Source organism: Atractosteus spatula, chromosome 23 (genome assembly GCF_055471065.1).
Source record: "Atractosteus spatula isolate fAtrSpa1 chromosome 23, fAtrSpa1.hap1, whole genome shotgun sequence".
Lineage (NCBI taxonomy): Eukaryota > Metazoa > Chordata > Actinopteri > Semionotiformes > Lepisosteidae > Atractosteus > Atractosteus spatula.
This window is the reverse complement of record NC_142728.1, coordinates 12,258,427-12,281,839: the sequence shown is the minus strand read 5'-3', so window position 1 is coordinate 12,281,839 and position 23,413 is coordinate 12,258,427. Positions and strand designations below refer to the sequence as shown.

At 38.7% G+C, this 23,413-nt stretch overlaps 1 protein-coding gene across 1 annotated transcript in view; it reads left to right on the top strand.

The window, feature by feature from the left end:
- Positions 1-355: 355 nt before the first annotated feature.
- LOC148816163 (formin-binding protein 1-like) overlaps positions 356-23,413 on the top strand; it is a 105,309-nt gene continuing 82,251 nt past the window's right edge. The window contains exon 1 of the mRNA XM_088940381.1: positions 356-502. Coding sequence (XP_088796507.1) covers positions 479-502 — 24 coding nt within the window. The 5' untranslated portion in view covers positions 356-478. The remainder of the gene's footprint in view (positions 503-23,413) is intronic.

Here is a 23,413-nt window from a genome sequence, read left to right as displayed (position 1 = left end):
CAAGACAGTGGCGTGCTTGAATACAACAACAGGAAAAGGTCATTTAACCGAAGTAAACCTTGCATTGTAAAAGCTTCTCCGCATCAGTGAACCCATCACTAAAGTGATTAGAATAATATTTTTTAAACCACCTCAGTCCTTTGCCCGCGCAAAAACACTCACAGGGTAGCATCAGCTTTCGATTAGCATTAGAGTACCCCCCGATTCCTGCAGCACACCTCGTCGCTTCAACGTTATTTTGACTTTCCCCTCTGTGCGCGTCCCCGCGCAGCTGTCATTGGACGGCGCGGGAGCCCGCATGGTGCTCTAGCCTGTGCAGCAGTTCCTGGCCATTTTGTAGAAACAGAATGAGGAGGTGAGTTAAGGAAGATACAATAGGCGGAATAAAGACCTCAAACATTATCAAACTCACTGTTGACTCAACTATTGAAAAGCCCTTGGAAACCGTGGATTATAAAGAGACGATCGTCTTGAAACCATGAGCTGGGGGACAGAGCTATGGGTAGGTATTTTTTGTCATTATTTTAGTTAAGCTGTATTGTGGAGATAACGGTTTCACGGTATTGTGCAAGGGGGCTACATGATTTGTGGATGAATTTAATCTACAACTGGAAAAAGACTGAGCTGAAGACAAATTAACTGCTCTTTCTGATACCATTAATGTTATACTTCTGACACGCGTTTTATTTTTGCTGTTATTGAAAGGTGGCGGATGTGTAAAGCTAACATTAGCATTAGCTAGCTAATGCGGTGGTTACAGACGAGAATCTTTTCTGCAGATTTGTGCCTTCTCAGAAGCATTACAGTGCTTTTTATACAATAGAATCTCCAATGTATACAATGTATCTCCATCGTAATACAACTAGAAATGATAAAAAAAAACATTATAAAGAAAAGCATGCCGCCTCTGATTTTGCTTCGACAGCTATAAAGAAGCATTGCGAGATGTTGTGCAGTAACACTGTTTGCAAAAAGTCATGGTAGGACAGAGCAAGACTGTCCCACAGAGTTGGATAAGTTCATTTGCACCAGTCTACCAAATGATCTCTACAAATGGTCATCTGCAGGTACTTCCGAGAGAGCAATCTGGATTTCCCGACGGTACAGGCATAACAGTGTATGATTAGTCTGACCATATTAAATAACCGAGACGAAGAAAAACCCGTGTGCTCGAATATAATGTACATCTTTTATTTGATCTATGCGTAGTTTAAAAAAAATACACGACTTTTGTCTACATTGCGTAGTTACTAGTAATCACACACTGCAGTCGTGTGTCGTGCGTTCTGCTGCATTTGAAGTCAAAATACTGTATACACATTAACCTACAGTATAGCTAAAGCGTTTTAATGACAAAATCCCCGGTTTTTCTTCTGCTCTTAAAATCGATAACGATTGTTGAGTCAGTTTGATATTTTTAAATGACGGAGTGGGCGTGACAGCTCCATGTCTTTCTCAGCAGGTTTGATTTGACTATGTTCAAGCTTAGATGTCAGACGTACTTTGAGTTCTCGGTTAATTAGCATTATCATTACAGTACAGTTATAAAATATTATTTATATTGTTAAAAGCGTAAGAGCTTTCTTTTTGACAGTAACTATCATTAAATTATTGCCGCTATATAATAGATCCAAACTACTGTTCTATTAAAAATGTGGTTGTTGAAACATATATTACACAACATAGATTATATAAAACTACAGTACGTACGAAAACAAAGCACGTAGACTAACATGAATACGCATCCCTTGGTAATTATGCTAAATTATTTTTTCGAGTTTAAGCTTTTGTCCTGATAGCATTCCTTGCAGAAGGGTAGACTAAACAGTTAATCGCAGGTTACAGAAGATGCGACATTTTTGCACCCTTCTGTCTTTGCAAGAATTTACAAGAGGTAGGATCAAAGAGTAAACACATCGACCTTCTTGGAAAGGAACGCTGAACATTTTCATAACGTCAAGCGCCATGCCTCAAGGACGGAAAATTGCTATGAATAGTTGGAGCTGGTCTTCAGCAGTTGGTAAAGTAGCAGATCTTCAACCAATGAGGTGATCTGACGAATTGACCAAACCAGTAAAAAAAAAAGTCGTTTGGGTTAACTTGGACCTCATTCCTTTTGGATGTTAATTGCCTTACCCAATTGACCCACGCTTGAAAATACAATGACATATTTTACGTTACATTACGTATTTATGAAGCCTTGATTTGTATTATCAATCCACAAAATGACATTCTTTTCTTGGGTTTTTCTTTTCAGATGATAAATGCAGGCTTCTCAATTACGTAATCCACAAACTGACATTTTATAACACAAAATAAAGCTTTGCAGATGAATATGCGGTGGTTTGATTGACGTGATTGCTTTATTTAGCCTTCAATTAAGCGAATTAGGGCCAGTCTGACTAAGGATATCATTAGTAAGGCTGTGCCCTGCGGTTTGTGCTGCAATGTCTAGCGTGGTATGGGCAACAGGAAGAGCGGGAGAAGAGCACAAGTTTTTGCAAACGAGTCGTCAGGCCCGATCTGGTGAAGTTGAGGTTGTGCAGGAGGAGTAACGAAAGTGCTAAACTGATAAGTCGGGTTTGGGACATGGATGCTGCTTTCTAAAAATGGTTGATAATAACCTTGAACCTTTGACTTCGCATCAGGTTTGAAGCGCGGTCTTATTTCCGCTTAACGACATTCTGTTTTTGTTAATCCAGTAAAGAAAACAAGCAATAGTAGCATTTGAGATGAATTAAAATTATAGTGTTTAAAGTCAGCATCATGCACATGTAAAGCAAAGACATCCAACTTACCGAATTACATTCTCTACATTTGATAACATAGAAAAGAATGCTTCTATTTTCAAACAAGAGAAAGCATACCTTTATTCCGTGAAAATCATTTTTAAGGTTCTTTGCAACGCAATTTATCTAGTTGAATAAAACTGAACTGTTCATTCCTTTCTAGGGTTAGTCGGGACTGGTTTTGTGCCATGAACTCCAGCAAGTAAAGATTATAGGACTGCTGTTGCTATTTTCGTTGAGTGTTTTTGAACAGGCTTAGTACGGTAAAAATAAGAAAAAGCCCTTCCCTTTTCTCAGCAGCGTCACAAATCACGAATAATTACAGATAATTGAGATATGCTGAACCTGAGATGAAGGTTCGAACTAGTCTTACTTAATGAGAAAAAAATGTGTTAGAATTTATTAGCGGTGATAGCTGGAACTCTTATGGGTATTTATGGGTATAAAAGTGAGGAATTTGTCCACTGTGAAGTCTTCCCATTGTTACTAAATGCAGGCTATTCCTTTGCACACTAGTTGTTTGAATGTTCTCTGGTTGTAACAAGAAATTTTCTCCTTTTAGTAAAGCAGCAGGTTACAGGATATCCTTTCCTGTTTATTATTTTGAGTCATTTGAACTCAAACATCCTTTGAGTGGGTCATTAAGACAATTTCTTGTGACCAGTCAGCTCAATCCGAGGCTGAGAATAAGTGCTTGTGATTAATAATACATTTCATGAGATGCCCTTTAGGTTCAATTGCTTTTCCCCACCTGGATTTGAATAAAACACAGCCACCCGTGATGCTTTCAGAAGGGATTGAAGAAACATTGTTGAAGTTCACTTCTGAGGGTTGTAAGTGGAAGAAATGCAGGCAGGCCTGATGTCAGAATCTCTATTTGTTTCTCTGTTTTTATGAGTGAGGATGTAGGTGACAGGATACTGCCATATCACAGCTATGCACATCAGCGGAATGATGCCCATTTGGCACACAAGGGTCTTGGAGCGAGACAGGTTTTGAGGAGGCGGGTACATCTGTTAGTACATCTGAAGCCAGTTTAATCAGAATGAGAACTTGGTTGTGAGAGGCACGTTTTCTAAAACACTGACAGTTTCTGAAACTGAAAACTTCCTTCATTTTAACTGCGACAAGACTGAAGTCATGATTATTGGCACCCCCCATCAACTTCGTAAAGCCAGTCCTGTAACCCTATCTGTAGATGGTTCTGTACTTGTCCTTCAATCTAAATTGAAAAACCTTGGGGTTATATTCGATTTTGGCTTAACATTCGACCCACATGTGCAGTATACTGTTAAAACATCTTTTTTTCACCTTAGAAATATCGCTAGACTATGCCCTATGCTATCATTAACTGTGGCTGAAAAGCTGATCAACACATTTGTGTTCTCTCGAATTGACTACTGTAATGCTCTACTCACTGGGGTATCTAAATCTACTCTGAACAAACTGCAGTATGTCCAAAATTCAGCAGCCAGAATCCTGACCAAGTCTAGTGCAAGTGTTCACATTACTCATATCCTGGAGTCCTTGCACTGGCTTCCGGTCAAATTCTGTGTAGATTTTAAAATCCTCATGCTCACCTATAAGGCTCTGCATGGCTTGGCACCTCAGTACCTGTCTGAACTATTATCGCCCTACTCCCCACCTTGCAACCTTTGCTCTTCTAATTCTGGTCTCCTTACTGTCCCCCAGGCCCGTCTACATTGTATGGGTGACAGGCCCTTCTCCTTTTATGCCCCCAAGCTCTGGAACTCTCTCCCCAAGGATATCAGAGAGTCACCTTTTCTAAACTCCTTCAAATCCAAATTCAAAACCCTCTTCTTCAGAAAAGCCTTTACTTAACTGGTTCCATTCTTCACTCCTCTGCTTTTCTTAGTACCATCATCAACGGTCTCCTCTATATATTGTAATTGTGTTTTAACTTGTGTATTCTTCTTATTTATTGTTGTTGTCATCCTGTAAAGCGCTTTGAGAAGCCACCTTTAAAGGCGCTATATAAAATAAAGTTTATTATAATTATGAGTTCCTCTAGCAGAACAACGACATACAGTAGCACTCTACTAGCTTACACTGTAACCCACACCCAGTAAAAGCATGATGTTTGTAATGACACATGTCAATCATGCAGAATTAAGAGTCTGCATCAGGGCACTCTGCTTTAGAAGCACTACTCATTTCACAGGGTGCAAGAAAAGATACAACAGTATTAGAATCAGAATTAAACTGCCAAATGACCCCAAAAATGAAAATTCTGGAACCATGAGATCAATTAAAAAAAACATTTGGAGTGCTGCCACTGTTGAATGTCCTTGATAAAAACAGCAATGGATGATCATATCGGCTTTGTATTGAGGCTCTCCCATCACAGTCGCTTTCTGTGCACCACCGGGTGTTAAATGAGACCCACGGGTTTAAATAAAAAGTGTTTTAAAATGTGGCATAGCTGGTGTTGTACGCACACAGATCTGCTTTATTTTTTTGCCATTCGGCCACAGTGGTTAACTTTGCTGGGTAGGTCAGAAATACTAAGTACTAAATAGTGGGCTTTGCAATCTCTTAGTGTTCCAGTGGAGGCAGAGGGCCCCAAGCCCTAATGAACCAATGATGTTTGTTTCCTTTTAAACTACATGTGAAACAGTAAGGCCACTTCCCCAAGAATGAATTTTGTCTATGCTATACCACACGCATGCAGCGGTATGTCATAGACAAAACCGTTGTGTGCAAAAGTTTGGGCACCCCTGGTCAAATTGTTTCAGTGGGTATATAAGTGAAAAGACGTTTACACCACTTCTGCGTGGTACAACCTTAAATATGACATCTTTCAGTAAATTTTAATGCAGTTTCTTCTGTTTCGCTTCTGGTGACTTCATACGTGGTGTCAGGTCTCTCCCTGAAAGTATTTTTTTTTGCATCCTGTGGGTGAAGGGGAATTCCTCTTGTGCACAGAAGTGTCAGTCCTGTGTGTAGGAGAGAGTGGCATGGTGCCTTGCTCAGTCCTCAGTTAGTATTTCTAATATCTTTTACATATTAATCTGTCAGAAACCCACAGGAAACCCTGGCCCATGATTCATCTTGCCTTCTGCTTATTGCTGTTTCATACTTCAAATTCAGACTTGTGAAACTGCAGTGGCTAAATACTTGGTTAACTCTGTATGTCTTTTAAAAACAGCGTGTTTATTACAAAACCAAGCTGTACAACACTCGATTTAGGAACAAGTAATAGGTTTATTCCATGCTGAAAAAAAGAAGAGAGAAAACACAACGTTTCGGCCGTGGAGCCTTCTTCAGGTGTGAGAGAGAAAAGGGAGGGAGGAGGGGTGAGAGGCGGGAGCAGGGGACAGAAAGAGAGGCCAATCAAGAGGTGTGAAGTCAGAATAGGTGTCGAGAGGTGTGAAATGAAACTTCCAATGAATGGAAACACTCGATTTACTGTATGTGTTGGAACTAATAGGTGGTATTGTGTTGTCGGTAAATTGTGATGATGATAGTAACAATGCTAATGGAATCATATTTTAGTAAGAAGCTCAGGGCTGCATGTAGGAAAAGTCATTTGATTATGACAGCAGTTATGTCACCATGCAACTCGCACCTGGCAACCCGCTGAAGGTAAGCGAGTATTGTACCTGAATGGGAGACCTCCTGGGAAAGCTAAGGTTGCTGCTGGAAGAGGTGTTAGTGGGGCCAGTCGGGGTGCTCACCCCACGATCTGTGTGGGTCCTAGCGCCCTAGTATAGTGATGGGAACACTATGCTGTAAAAAGGCACCATCCTTCAAATGAGACGTAAAACCAAGGTCCTGACTCTACATGCTCATTGAAAATCTCAGGGAATTTCTTGAAAATAGTAGGGGGTTTTAACCCTTTTGTCCTTGCTTATAATCCCCATCTATGAATTAGCTTCATTACCCTGCTCTCTTCATCACTGATAGATGATGTGTGGTGAGCGTCTCTGGCGCGCTTTGGTTACTGTCACATCATCCAGGTGGGACCTACATATTAGTGGTGGTGGATGGGAGTGCCCATTCAAGCATTCTGAGTGGAGTGTCCAGAAAGTGTAAGGAATGATTATTATGGATTAATATATGCAATTTACAATGTAAACACTGTTTAAACACTTATGCTATGACTAAATATTTTTGTCTTGGTATGCAGTATATATTATGCTCTGCATATAAGAATAAGTTTATAATAAATGTTAGTACTCGCAGCATCTGAAAAGAATCTGTTCCCAGTATTGGATTGTGTTGGTATGTTACTAAACTATAATTCAAGTAACTGAAATGTTAGACGGCCTTTAAAATGTCAGCTCATTGTTATTCCTTCAGTAAGATAACCTTTGGTGAGAGGGAAATGTGGACTGAGCAGAGAGAGGCCTTCAGAATACTATTTTTATAAACTCAGTAAGGGTGTTTTTAGGCAGGAGGGAAAATTCAGATTAATTTCTGGTGAAAGTGTACTTCCTCTGCTAAGTTACTGTTTGACTAGATACTAAAATGAAGTGCATTAAGACTGGGGAAAAGGAGGTGCTTCTTTGCACAGAGGGTTGTGGGAGTCTGGAACAGGAGTCTTCCTAGCCATTTGTAGAAGCTGAGATTTCTTCAAGAAATGGCTGATGGAATTCGCCACTAGTGATCAGATAACCAAGATGGCCTCCTGTTGTTTATAACCATTTTTCTCTTCTTGTAAGAAGTCATTGTAATTTTGGAGAGCAATGTTTGAACTGCTATAGTGAGACAGACATAAAAATCATTTTCATAAAAGATTGTAGAAGGTGTAGGAGTTTTTACTTTCCTCATATCAGAGTCAATGTACTACAACTAATAAAAGTCAAATGTTCTTTCATGTGGACTGCAGATATCAATTCATTCATCACAGGCTGTGCAAAGTGTTTCTCACTTCAAGCAGAGGTTTCAGAGGTTCAGTATGTCAACTATTCTAGTGCGATAAATTTAGATTTCTTAGAATGGACTGTGTAGCTGTTACAGTTGGCTAATTTTAATTGGTTAGAAACTGCTTCACTAACCTACTCCTTGGCCAGCAGGACATTTATGCAGTGAAGTTTAGAAAAATTGCTGTCTTATTTTTCTCATATAATTATTTCATTTATATTTCCCCCCTCCCATTATCAATGGAAATGGGACTATGACAAAATCATAAGTTTGTCTTTAGGCTATTGCATGTTCTGTATTTCATAGTAGCATTGGTATTTAATTCAGGACTTACAGTAGGTTCCTCTTTTGGAAGCGCGTGCCTGCGGTTAAGGAGTCCATATGATGAATGATGTATGTGATGGACAAAAAGTAACAAAACTGTTACAGAATAAGAGCATTGAGAGTGCAGAAGTCTAGTGCTGATGGGTTTTAAAACCCTGGAGCTCAGGCATTAACCACCTCATTAATCACATTTTATTGGATAAATAAAAAAAAATGTATTCCTGTGGAGGAATACTGTCTTCTGTTTTTTGTTCCCATTGAGATCTTAATGATTTCATTTTTCTGTTTAAGGTATATTTGTAAATTTGCTTGAAAGGTCCAATGGGATTTGTAATTGGTATACATTCTGTGCTAATTTCTGATATTCAGAACTGCCTTAATTCAGGTGCGTTACCTAAAATATACCTAACTGGTTCCCTGCAGAAGGAAGTAACTGCTACTTGTATACGGCCGATACATTGTTTTTCCTGCCTGTCTGTTCATCAAAATGTGATCAGTTTGTGAGAGCCCTGTAGTCAGAAATGGCAAAATGGCAGCCCAGCAAGCTGAGGAATAGCTGTGTACAATTCTGTGTTGAAGTTGTTGGAAACAGTGCCCTGGGATTAGGGCATTTTTTACGTTCAGGGCTGAAGAAATAAGTTAAATAAAAAACTAAAACTAGTAAGCAGATCAATTAAGTCATCAATTAACACTTGAGCTCAAGTGGAATGTAAACCATCAGAGTTTCTCCAGAAGCAGGAGTTAATTCTAACTCTGCTGCTGCTGGTATAGTCTAACAGTGTGAATAAATATTAATAGTGCTTTAAAACTTTGTTTTTGGTGGCTATTAATCATGCATTTCTTTGTGGGGGAAATTGAGAAAAAAGTGTAAAATCCAGTTCTAATCCAGACTTTGGAAACAGATATTGAATGGTTTGTTTGTCAGAAGGTTTGCCACAGATGAGCATTTGAAAGCTAGCTAAAATGTTAACAAGGAATCAGTGAGGGTTTGGATCTTTAGTGAAAGAGGAGCAGTTGCTTACTAGTCTGCTGTAACTTTTATTGGCACGTAATTTTATATTCATGTAATGGTCATAAGATTATGTAGTTTCAAGCAGAGTAGAATATCATTTTAATATGTATCATTGCAAATCTGTACTGAGTTTTCTTTTTTTACTTGTAATTCTCAAGTAGAATTTTCAAGTAGAAAACAATTCCCATATACCTGCAGAAACTTCCCACAGAGATTCTGGATTGAACACAGCCCTCTGATTAAATCCAGGTGCAGAAATGGTCCTGATTTTGCTAGACAGTTCCTCATAAAAGTTCCTCATAAAAAACAGACCCTTCTAATGCCAAGAGAGCCTACTGCATCTCCTGACATATGTTCTAAACTTTGCAGGTTACGGAAGTGAAGCAGATTAAAGGAAAAGGACATTTATTTCTCGAGCACTGTTTATGGACTTGCCGTTAAATAACCTGGCTTGCAGTACTAGGAAAATGACTGCCTGTTCGGTTTGTAGGAAAATATGCCCCCTCCCCCTCAAGTAGTGTCTGGACTCATCTGCCCTGTGAGGAAATGTTGACTGGTCATAGATCGTTAACCGTTCAGTGCTGCTCCTGAAGACAGAATAGACCGCAGTCCAGAAACAGCTCTTGATAGTGTCTCAGCTACAGATTAAAGGCAAGTACAGTCTCAGCACTATATTAAATTGTGTTTTAGACACACAGCTATTTAATGTACAGTAAGAGGTAATAATGCCTGTTTTTAGAAAGTATTCAAGAATTGAATTTCTATTGAACTTCAGTGTTCTATTTTCAACAATGTCAAAGAGGTATACTGGGCAGTCTAGACCATATGAGGTAATTGGAGAAAGCTACTCCTTACTGCACCTTATGGTGATGGAACTGGGTTACATGTGGCTGTACGGCGGACGTACAGTAGTGACATACTATTTGTGCAACTTCACACTTTCCCCTTATTATCTTTTTAAAAAAGCAAGGATCTCTGAAAAAGAAAGAAAGAAAAGAAAGCAATACTGAAACCCTGTTAAAGAAGCTTTGTCAGGTCCGAAGGACAGAAGACCTGTTACCTTGTCTAAACAGGTCTTCCAGATAAATAGGAAATTAAGAATTTAATGTGATGTGGAGTAAAGAAAACAGGTTAGTTGTGAGTTATTCTGGCAAGGTTGTTTCCATATTTTTTGTGTTGCAAGGGCTCTACAAAGATGGAAGTTACGTAATAAATTCTTTTGCCTCGTGCATGATCCACGCTTTGCACACAGGCCATCAAAGGGAAAAGTGAAATATGTGACATGTGACAGTTGCTAAATCAATTGCAATTACAATCCATGTGACAATTACTAAAGGCTTGGAGACAAAGCAAACTAAAAAAAATTCTTAAAACCCTCAACTTTCAAACTGTCGCATTAGGAGTTCAGGGAAGGCTTTGCTCCTGTACAATTTTAAGTAGATGTTTCTGATTGAGTGCACTTGGTTTGAAATGTCTGGTTATTATTATTTTTGTATAAAACTGTACTATTTAATGTAATCGGACAAGCTATTCTGGTTCACGCACCATTGTCTCCTAAACTGATTTAAACTATTACTGCAATTATAGTAATTTTTCTCAAAGTACACATTTTAAGTCTCCTATATGTGCTTACTTTATGAGAATAAGAATATTGGTGTTTGAAGCAGTAAAAGTCTGTAACGATGCATGGGTTCTGTAGGGGAAGCATAGCATAGTGGGCATGTTTCTAGTCTCACAATACATGGCTTGTAGTTTCCAGTTCCCACTGCAGACCTGCTGTTGTAGCTTGAAAGAGTTACTTCAGCCCATTTTCTCCAGTATGAATGTGGACCCTGCGATGGACTGGAGTTACGTCTCGGCAGGGAGTGACGTGCTCTCTGTCTGCTTAATGTCACAGAAACCAGGATGAGCTGTGGCCTAGTGAGCTGCTGTGGCTTTAATATGGAATGTACTGTATATATTAAATTAATAGCTGTATAGGCTGTGTACTTTGAGTCGAATATTTAATAATGGTTATTACAGAATTCTGAGGGGTTTGTCTACATTAGGAGACCTATTTACTTCATATCTCATTTTGGGGACATGCTCTACACCCAGCCATAATCAGAAAGCACATGGCACTGGTGAGACCTGTGGGCGGCACGCCGGACACACAGAGCTGGGTTGAGAGCTCCCAGCTGCTGTTGTAGCTGCTGGTGTCAGGTGTGTCAGTCCATTGCAAAGCCTTGACGAAAGAGACAGTTCAGGGCGGCAAGTCAAATCTTCCAATCACAGTTCTGGGAGAAAACTGGAGCATCTAGTGTCAAGCTTTGTGATCATGCTGAGGACATCCAGACTCCACACTGCAAGACACCAGTCTGGAAGCAAAAATTACAACCCAGGATGCCAGAGCTGTGAGGCATCAGTCGCAGCCCAATCTACAGACATCTGAGGCTATAGTTCTGCTGGTTTTGAGATTGTCCTTAAGTTCTTAGTTGCTTGAGTTGCAAACAGTATTTTACACCTTCTGCAAACAGTTACATTTGATCACCTCCATTACAAAGAAGGCCGAAGTCAGTAGTCCTAGCAGATGTTTAAAATTAAAGGATTAATATCCCTGCTCTAAACTGGTTCACCAGAGGATCCTAAACTGTTAAAGTGTGACCTCTTACAGTAAGTGTTTACCATCCCCTTTTTTAAAAATTTGTAACCTCATTTTGAAAGCGTTTCACTTCTTCACTGGAGAGGGAGAGGTGATCAGTGCATGAAGCAGCTGTGAATCTGCTTGTCACAGGGCCTGTTGTGCTTCGGGCTTGAGGGAAATGGATGCAACAAAAATTGAATCTTTAGTGAAAGCCCAGCAACTGAAGGTGAGCATGGCATTTTTAAATCCTTCTGTTTCAGTGCTCCTTCCCCACTGTTTGGCTGGCTCTGTGTCCTGGTCATTTGGTGTGGGAAGCATCCTCCTCCAGAACTGAAGGATATTTCAGACAGACCCACTTAACTTAGTGTTAAATGTTAAAGGCGTTTTTAAGGGAAGTCTGCCTCTTGACTCTTTTATTTGTCCACCTACTTCCTCTAATGAAATGACCTCTCCTGACATTGCAGGAAATTGAATCAAAAAGCAAGGTGCTTAGTTCAGTGTCTGTGAAAGGCGGGGTTTTGAAACCACTGCAGAATCCAAAAGTGCCTTCTTGTACAATAATAGTCAGACAGCAGATAGAAGCTTATTTTTGTTAGAATTGGGTACTGGTGAGCTGATTTATAGACTGTGTGTTCTGTATATTTACAAATCATGCACAGCGGTAATTTCTGTTGCTTCCCAGCTGCTTTCGAAGATCAATTTAGATGATGAAATGAAAAAGTTCTAGAAACTCTAGAAGGTAGCAAGCAAAGAAAATATTGCTTCATCTTCCTCCTTGAGGGGCTGTGAAAAGCCCTGAGCTCAGGTCACCTACAGGATGTATCACTGTGTATTACTGGATGTATGCTGGATGTATCATTGGAATTTACTAGCATACAGTTAGCACGTCCTGGCACAGCGGTGATCCAAGCCCAACAGATAGCTGCACAATGAGATTCTCCAACTTCTCTCCCGTGGCAGACTATGCCCACATTTTCATCATTTACAGGGAAGTTAGGGATACATCTTCAATTGTGAGTGTACAATTGTGGTATACTAAAGCTTTTGTTTTCTGAATAAATTGGCACTAATGTTTATAGTCAGCAGCGAACTATATTTGCAAAGCAAAAAATCACCAACTGGCTCATGAAGAATAGTTTCTCTGCATGCCTGGCATTAGGTTGATACCTGATGCTTTTGATTTTTTCTGTGGCTCAGGTAAAGCTCAGTTCAGAACTCTTTCTTGTATGTCTTGTAGCTCCTTGTACTATTGCTTGTTAGCTGTGCATCAGATTTCCTAGGGCAACATGATCTCCTGTGTTTCCTTCTCAGAGTGTGTCCGGACAGAGGTCATGAATACTGAAGAGGGCTGTCTCTGGGGAGGAGGGAAAGATGGAAATAGACAGATCAAGACCCCTATCAGGGCTGCCTTTCTCATTGGTGCTCATACGGGGCTCGCTCATGATGTATGGGTGCCCTCCAGCTCTGGCAGTCTGCCCCTAATTACTCCTCTGAGTGCCTGCTGCTCCACAGGGATCTCAGCGTGCACTGAGTGGGAGGGAAGGTCAGGCTGCAGAGTTGTTTTTGCATCTGTGTTTTTCAATGTACAATGGGGCCAGGGTGGGAATCCACTGTAGGAGACATTGTGGTGCAGCTCTTTGCTAGTTTGCTGTGGTTTTTGGAATAATACTTGTCCAAGTTTTTGTTATTGTTTTTTTAATTTCATTATTTTTTTTAGCTTTCCACCATTATGAGGCCGCCAAGGTGGAGACTGGAAATTGTAGGATCAAATCCATTAATCATTTTTCTCAATACCTTAGGAAAGGTATTTCCAAATTATTATATTATATAAATTATATTATTAAATAATATTATATTATTATGTTAATAATAGTTCAGGAGGACTTATGTCATCACAACACATTTCTCCCAGGGGATAATAAACCTTGAATTGAATTGAATCACTCACATCAAATCACTAAGTTTCTTATAACAACCTTTTTTAACACAGGGAATTCTGTTTTCTCATTTTGGTATCGTGTTTGATTCACAAATCCTGGTTGGGTTGGGGAGTGCTGTTTGTATCACATAATACTGTACATCATCATTCCAAAAGCCCTGTGCAAAATTGTTGAGCATTGTTAACAAAGAACCTTCTGGAAGGCACAGAATTGAGGGCTAGCCTAGGGAAAATGGTCATGTGGAAGATGTGGCTTGCGAACAACAGAAATGAAAAAGGCGTCTGACACTCCTCACTGTAAGAAATAGCAGAATTGAAAAGGTGTTAAAAATTTCAAATGGGATGTGATTACTCTAAACTCGCCTTTTAAGATTAAACAGATTTAATGCATGTCTTTTAAAAAAAAAGAATCCTTGCATTTGAAGACGGCTTTTAGTTTTTCATTTTGACCTTTCTGTAAGCCATAACATTTTTCAACCATTACTTTTGTACGTGATAGCATTTAACATAAAGGTATTTGAAATTGTGTGTTGTAGACAACCTATTCCTGTATCATAGCCCCACAGTAAAAAAAACAACTCATATGATAGTCTTGTTTCTTTTCATTATATCCATTTGTGATCTCTCCTATCGTTTTTGGCTCCTTTGGAGGACATTTTTTCCTGGTATGCTTCGTAAGAGAAAGGCTTACTGTATAAATGCTGTGTAATGTCAGTGAGTCTGAAAATAACTTGTACTCTACCAGATTTTACTGTTACTGTTATATCATATCTCCCCTATTACAGCTAATTTTAACCTGCATGCTTTCAAGAAGGTTTTTCCACCCCAGTGTCCAAGAGGTAGCCTAATACACAAAGCAACACAAAACCAGGCAAATAAAAACGATCAACTACAAATACTGTATATTTCTTTTTAATTTCCTGTGTGTTTTATGATTTGAGTGTTTGGTACAGTAGATGATTTACAAGGCTTCTTTTTGAGTGGTACTTCTGTTGTAATTGCTTTAATTGTTTCTGATGTATGGGAAAGGTTGGCTATGTGTTGCATTTAATTAAGTTTTACCTGCATTTGAAAAGAAAATAAATTACATATTCCCCTTGAAATCTGGATCAAAAGCTCACTGAAATGAGAACTGGGTACTTCTCTTTTGCAAAACTATTCCACACATTTCTTCCTTTTCTGTAACTGTTGCCTAGCAACCTAGTGAAGTTTAGAATATTAGCCTTATTGCTTTATAGTATTGAAAGAACAGACTTCTGTAATGGTGACATTCAATAGGACAAATTCACAATTGCAATCAAGGACCTAAATGGTCTCTGAAGATGTTACTTCTTGTATGATAGCAGTCCTGTGTTTTTACTTAGGTTATAGTATGTTTGGAAAATTAAAGTAAAACATGATGGTATAGTATGTGAGTTCTTAGCTAGTAAATGTGGTTTTAGACAACAAAATTGTATTTATGGAACGGTAGTTGTTAGGTTCCAACAAAAGAAGAGTTGAATTGCCTGTAAAATCCAATTGACCTCTGAGAAAGGATGTTGACAGTAGACTTCCAAAGAAACTCGTGAAAGCCATCAGAGACCATGCTGTGGCAGGAAGTTAAATTTTAACATGCACAGTCTTTTCTTTGGCTTTTCACGGCTAGATCTATTTATTTTATGCTTGGTGTTTTTATTTCTCAAATGCTTGAAGTTAATAAGTAATTGCACGGCATTAACCGTCCACATCCACATGGGCTGTTGAGTTAGAAAATGAAGCCGTGAGGAAGAAAATGTAAATCTGACAGTAGCCGTAAGAGAATATGAACAAAAACACTAATTGCTTTAAAGAGGCACCTTCTTTTTCTCCTTTTTCCCCTCAGTATTGCAGAATTCCTTCTGGACAGAAAAAAGCAGAATTTGTGATATTGAATCAACATTGAGCTGTTATGGTTTCTTTTCTGAGTCAAATATTTTCAACTTCTCTAACCGACAGTGTTAGGCAGTGCATGGCAAACATTAATCTGGAGCTAGGAGCCGTTCAGGGGTCAGTGGAATCTGCCAACGATTTCCTTACTCCTCTACGGGAATGTTGCGACAGAGTTTGCAAGAAGGGCTTTCTAAAGACTAAAAAGGACAAACCTAGAACTAAATTTCCCTCGAATTCAAGGCCAGAGGCAAGCCTGTACTGTGTATACTGCACTTTCCTAGATAATGTAAGAAGTTTAAGGGCAGAGCCTCTGGAGGGCAGGGGCAACATAAGGTTTTAAGGCCTTTCAGTCACTGTTGGGCAGCTTCACCCCTGAGCTCCCATGTTTTTCATTACATCTCATTTTGAAATTTCTTCACTGACCTGCGTTGATAAGTAGTCTTTGATCTCTTGATTTTTAAGCCTTGATCAGTTGCTAATTAAAGATAATTTGAAAACTTATAGGAGTCTGGCCATTCAGTTTTCCATCCATGCAAAAATATGATTTTGTCCAAACAGCTCATGCAAGTTTAAGTTGAAGCATTTTTTTATGAGCCTAGGACTTTGTTCGTTGGGGTATTATGGAAGTTTATTTCTTGTTCAGTCAAATTCAAAAGCGAGGAGAAAAGAAAATGAATGCTGATGCAAACGCTGATTTGGCATGGAAATGTGTCACCAAAGCCACTCCTTTTTTGAGCAAAGTGCAGCATGTCAGGAGACATGTAAGAGGAAACATGTACGACACAGGAAGTCAGTTGTGAGGATGTGACGAGTTACATGCTTCAGGCTGAGCTAGTGAGAGCAACACTGGCTGTCTTAGGTTAGGAAAGTGGGTGGCAAAAAAATCTGGTTGTCTGTGCTTAAGGCCAGTTGCCCAACAAACTCCTGGGCAGCAAAATCCAAATTGACCATTTCAAAGGGTTGCTACCACGAATAAGATCTCTGATAAATAATGTGCAGTTTTATGTACTATAACATAATGGGTTATAACTGAGGGGACATTAGCCTGTTCCTTCCTTTAACATTTAAATTTTAATCACAATCCAAGTAATAGCTTGGCCATGTTCAGAATGTTGTTGTTAAAAGTTTGCAATGGATATCTGGAGCGAGGTTAGCTTGATCACATCTGTACACTTTACTGAACAAACCAAAGAGTGATAATAAGCCTGCCTGAAATCTTTGAAAAGGAAACCAGTATGTTTTACATTCTTAAACCAGTAATAATATTTCAGTATCTTACCTAGATAAAAATATCCACTTGAAATGGAAATAAGTTTAAAATTTCACATTGTAATACAAAAAAGTAGGCTGTCTGTGCATAACCTGTGAGAATTTCATCAATTACTTTCTAAAATGTTTTGCTAAGATGGTTATTAACAGCAAGTCCAAATCTATATTATTTTTAATGGCTGAAACACTGCCAACTCTGCCTGTACTGTTTTGCTCTTGCTGTTGTCTGAAGTGGACATCCTCAGGGTTTATTTTCATTTTGCAGACCAGAAAAGAGGTTTGGAGACTAGGCTAGATGTGTCTCAGTAGGGTTTATTAACTTGTAACTTTAACTTTAAATGACTTTTAAAGATGTTGAATGCATCCTTTTATTATACGGACAGCTTTAAAAAAAGGCACTTGTTCAGGCATGTTGTAATTTAATCTGGACTTAATTACTTTTGCAGCTTGTTCAATGTAGTTCCAGTAGACATTAATTTTGCCTAAGTAGACACCTGTACATTGCCTACAACTGAAGTATTGCTGATAATTAATTATAATGCATGATGTGCTGTATCACTTACATTTGCAGCCAAAGGGGGTCTTTAATTGTATCATCCCATCTTTTGCATCACCTTCTTTAGGTGATGCTCAAAGCATGGTCTGATGAAATGGTTAAGTTCCTTACTTACTGTGTTACTAACATTTAGAAACATTTTTCTTGTGTACAGTGTCAAGCAAGTTTAGGATTGCTTTTTTCATATCTATTGATAAAAAATCTCTATAGCAAAATCTGAGGTTTTCATCTCTGTCTGGATTTTTATTGGATGAACATAAACCCTCTTCTCTAATATTGTTCCCATATTGATTTTCCTAACTGATCTCTTTCTGTAGGAAATTTATCTCAAAGATAAGTGAAGTCTTGCACTGCATCCAATTCCAAATGTCTGTTGGGCTTGCTCTGTACATTGTCATAATTTCTTCACCTTCTCTGGCTTGGTCAGCTAGTGGGCTGTCTCCTGTCTTCAGACTAATCTGAATGCCAGCTCAACTCTTTAAGTCTGCAAAAGGACATTAAATCAGAGAACTGAAGCCAGCATTTTTTAAGGTAATAGTGTGTTTGGATGAATGCCTTTAACTATCTGTTTGAAAGCCATCTTCCATAGGTGTAGTTGAGTTTAGTGTTTGTTTTACTTTTGTCTTTAAAAGAGATGACCAACTGGACAGCAAGTTAGGTCATTTTTATTGTTCATCTTATGCAGTCTTACCAGTTTTGTTATTAAACTGGATGCATCAGATTAGCTTTAAGAATTACCTTATATGCACATTAGATGGTGCTTAGAAATATCTACACTTTGGCACATGCAATCACTTTGTCAAACTCTCATACTCATTTAGGTTCCATTGTCCATTTAGTTTTGCCAGCTGTTAGCTAATACTCTTCTGGTCCTTAAGGGTTTTCAGGCAATTGCAGTAAATCCTCATCTTAAGCACTCATCAAGCCTCTCTGAATAGCTCCTCCTGTTAGACTGTCCATTAGACTGTGCCTAGAGACTATACTTCTAGCAATTTTCTATTTTTTCTGTATCCTAAAAATGATGCAAATCAAGTCTCATTGCTCTTTGTTGAATGGTTCATTAACAAAATTGTGCCCAATCAGCCTACAATCTGACCACCTTGCACTCAACCCATTATGCCAGTTTCAGACCAATATTTAAACTGATTTCATGTGGTAATTGAAGCTGTACTTAAACTTTGGACATTGGGAATTAAGACTAAGGTAGTTGTGAAACCATCAGATGGGTTGATTATGGCTGAAGATTTAGCATTTTTATTTAAAAGACCTTTGTCTAGGTTAAATTGTACCTTACAAAGGTACAATGGTTTTGGGAAAGTCAGCTGAGTAGCCCATTTCATGTTTGCTACTGTATGTGCCCCAGGCTAGGAAATAATTGTTGAATTTCTCAGGCCTAACTCTGAAGAATATTAATCCTCAAGTTGTGTTTTTTTATGGCAAGGGTTACAGAGTTATAATTGTTTGCTTTTCTAAGCGACAGTGCTGCATAATAAAAATGAGAAATCCATGCATCCTTTAGAAAGCTGAACTGAACAGCAAAAGCAGAAGAAGAATCTCCTCTCTGACAGCATCCAGGTCTGATGGTGAAGTTAGGCTGCACTGGGCTGTTATACTTCCCATCTACAGTATATGAATAAGTGTGTATCCAGTATATTTTGAGAAGAGAAATATTATTTTACAATACTGCTGAGCAGGTGAAACCTAAAACCTGAAGTTAAAATAGTCTACATGTAATGTAACCTTGATTACTATCAAATAATAAGATGAGGCAGATATGATATGCATATTGTCTTTATTTCAGGATGCAATTTCTTGCCTGGGACATTATTAATGTCTGTATGGTACATTTAAAGGAAGATTGCTGCCAGAGTGCAAATTCTTGGATCAAAGGTGACAACCTTTGGTTTGGTTGTTGAGCTCATACATGAAAGAATGGCTTGAAGGTACTTGAAATTCTGTTTTCCCCTTAGCAAAATATTAATGCCAGACACTTTGACGTTTCGTCTTTCTCTTGGGCTGTGTGGATGAAAGGATTGTAGATTGTAGAAGACACTATCCTCTTTTTTCACAAAGGCATGCTGTCTTTCAGGCCAGTGGCTAGTCAGAATGTGCCAAGGGCCCAAGAATAGTAAGTCATAAGTGTGTCTGTGTATCATTGGAGGTGAGATTCCTCCTGTTTCTGACACTCGGGTTACCCTGTCCTTGTGGATCACTCAGGCAGTGTGCACAGGCCCTAGGGGAGAGGGATTGTGTGGGTTGCAAACAGAGTTTGATCACTCCCCTTGGCACACTGAGTGAAGTATACTTGTATGTTTTGACTCTTACAGTAGTACAGAGTATTGGTGGACTTTTACTTGAGCTATGCAAAATGAAGCCTATGTTATCATGTATAAATAAAATTGAAAAAAAAACTGTCATAGGGGTCATTTCATGGTGTCACATGAATAATATACCTATTATTTTTAGATATACCTTTTAGCTGATTCTATGAAAATGACTAGGTTCAGAATTTTGTTTATATGATAGACTATAAGAGATATTAAGTGCAACTAAAAATGATTTTTGCTGTTCTCCTTTGGAAGTGTGTTTTGAGTCAGGTGTGTTTATATTCAGGTATTTTGAATATCCTAGGTACATTTGTTTTTTAATATGTAAAGTAACCCAAATGCATTCTGCAGTGGATTTGAAGACAGACTGGTTTGGCTGTTTGACTTGAACTTACAGGTTCACTGAATTTGTGAATCAGGTGACAGCAACCAATCCAATTTATAAACAGAGTTGGCTATTGCCAGATGCACCTATGAATTGTGTTTGAAAGACTTGCACTTATAACTGAAGATCATTACTTTTAGTTAACAAGGGGTTGGGATCATGAATAAAAAAGAACAGTAATCAAATAAAAATGAACGGAAGAATATTACACAAATTCATTATTAATAATAATTATTAAAAACAAATCAAACAATATTTTAATGCTACCTTTTACAACTACTTATGTCTTCTAACTGCAGTTTAAATGTGAAAATATGCAAAAATCGGGCCTATAGACGTGCATGTTCAGCAAGCTTTCTTGTATTATACATGACTGTTTGTTAAGGGGGATTATAGTCTGGATTTGTTTGTACTTGTTTGCTTCTGTTTGAGCAAGTTAAGATGTTATGTAAGAGATAAGCAACACAAAGTTGCTGAAATCTACCCTGTGTTTTCGACACAAGAACTGTGGTTCGGTATAGCACGAGTACAACCTCTGGACATCTTAGTTCAATCGCATGACTAATCAGCTTTCCAGACATACTAGCATCAAAGAACTGTTGGTTATTTAAGCATCATGGTGGCATTCCTCCCCCTTATTGCTTATAAAGGATCGCATGAACCTTTTTTCACAGTCCACATTAGTGCTGGATAGTATTTTGGGATTTACAGGATACAAAGATCTCGAGACTTCCTAAACTATTGGTGTTCTTGTTAAGCAGAGTGTTTTCCAGCAACCGTTTAAAACGGTAAACATTCATCTGTGAATGACTAAACTGAGATTAGAACTGACCATCAGTTAACTCCAATGGGCTCTTTAATATGCAGTCCTGTGGGGAGCTAAATGCATGTTGGTCCTGCCTGAGAACAGAGCGATGCTGAAATATTGCATATTGAAATTAATCTTTGACTCTCAAGGGTGAAATGACTCCATCTAAGCTCTTCCCTTTCAGGCAGTATCTACAATTCATTATTCCTCTGAAGACGACATGTGCAGAAACTTATCCCCCCACTCTTAATTTTTACTTATCACTTTAAATAACTAAGTCACCAGCTATGTGTAAAGCTTCACAAGGGACTTTATATTATTTGTGAGCTAAGGATATAATTCATTGATCACTGAAATGTCTGTACTTGGCAAAAAAGGTTTATTAAAATTTGCTTAGGCCGGGTTTATTTTGTAGGTTTGCTGTCAACAAAAGTCACGGTTCATTGGATAGCCATTGCTGTAGCTTCTGCTATGGGACCCTGTCTCTTATTGACCTCAGAGCAAATGTTTCTGTCTTTGATGAACTGCACCTGAGATAAAGAAAATGTAAATGCAACATTTGTGGGTATGCCCAGTTTAGAAGTATATTTTCTATGTACATTTATTTAAAAGAACCTAGTTCTTTTTATTAGTCGAGCCTGCAACTTTTTGTTTCACAGCATTCAAGTTTTTAATTACGTTTGGAAGACATTTTAAGAATATTTCAGTTCTGAGTTCCTGTTAGAAAGATAAAGGAAGTCAGGTCAGTGAAGGGACCATAGGTGGGCCTTTCATATTTTAGAAAAGGTTGTGCTTTTCCTGTGTTTCACTGCCTCTTTTAGGTTCCTTACAGTGGTACTGACCGCATTGTGGTGGTCTGACAGAAAAAAGGGAAAAAGCAATCTGTTTCCCTTTTCACAAAGCAAAGGAAAAGTACACTCCTTCTTCACATTTTACTCACAAAGCTTTGGAACTGTAACCTTTTTTTTTCCGATTAAGTGTCAGAGTCCTTAGTGTTATTAGCCATTAGAAAAAAAAAACCCACTTGTATCTCAAATTTTAAAATTCCTTATCTGGAGGCATTTTGACCTTAAATAAATACATCCAAAAGGAATAATTAGGTAGGAAGGTAAACAGTTTTTACCTCAGCAGTGTTAGCAAAGACTATACAGTACACCATATGCAAAATATTCTTGTAACATACACTGTGTCGTAAGGTTATTTTAAAAACATAAAGGATACAGGGTGGAGCAGGAGTGTAGCTTGTACTAGCGCATGCCTTGGTAGGGCTGGAATTAAAGGTAAGATTAAACAGGCCATTGTATGTGTCAGACAAATAATGAAGGATGGACAGGAAATTGTCAATTTTTTACTTAGAGCCAGCATTTTTGCACATGTGCTGTGGTATTTTATTTTCAGTCAGTCTTTATCTATAGATATGTTTTTAAAAAGAGAGAAGATTGGCAATGAGTTGGTGGAGTAGGCTGGGTAATAATCGGTCAGGGTCCACAGCGGCTACTGTGGCTTACTGGGTACTTGCAGGCTTGCACAGGGAGATACACTGCTCCACCAGTAGGGCTGTCTCTCATGTACTATGCAGCGTGAAATGACAGGGTGGCATTGTCACTCTTCCCATGTACTGCTGAGTTGTAGCCGTAAGGTGAAAATTAAAATAACTGACGATTTCAAAATGGAGGGGGAACTTGTGTCATACACAGTTTATTGGCGATTTCAAATAAAAAAAAAACATCACTTTTCTTTACTACCTCATTATGGATGTGCAAGCTATTGATCAGCTGCTCTCATCACTATGACTGCTGTACAATACCAGCAAAAAAGTAGTGTGGAGTGTGTCTGGTTTCCTCTGAAGACACATGCTGTATAGCATTCAGCTGTCTTTCACAGGGTGAGTCCTAAAGTGCCTACAGCAGAGGTATAGTCATCAATTGGAGGAGTGCTGCATCTCTCACTGCCATCACTGCAAGCTCACAGGCACAAGACAAATGACAGTGGTTGCTGAAAGCAAGGATGCCCAGGCTGACTTAAGCCAAGCCAGTCCTGTCAGGGCTCGGCCACTTGCTCGCCGCTGATTGGGGATCCTGGCCACAGTCGCTAATGAGATGGAACAGATTAGTGCTGGCAGTGTCTAGACTCCATGGCTCAAGTGATACTTTGTATGAGTATTTACTGCTTGAGTCACTCCAGAGACCCCAGGCTTCATATTTTCAGCTTTGTGAATACATTGCTGTAAGCAGGGTATCTCAAGCAGTGTCTTATAATGCTGACATGCTATACTCAGAATGTGAATAGATGAAGACATGTTGTTTGTAAAGATGCAACGTGACCATGAAGATGTTTTGTGCAGTGTCTGCAAATCATTTCCAAATTCTGTGGTTCTGGTGTTTATCCTGAGACATGTTATTCTGGACTGCGTGTTACAACCAAGTAACACATAATTGCTGTCACCTCCTATCCTTTTTAAAAACTAGTTTACTAAAGCTGAATACTTGAATGTAATAGGCTTATCCTCTAACCAAAAGGAAGCTGTTTATTATCAGTCGCTAAAAAAAAAATCTGAACTTAATTATCCAATTGTGAAACATATTT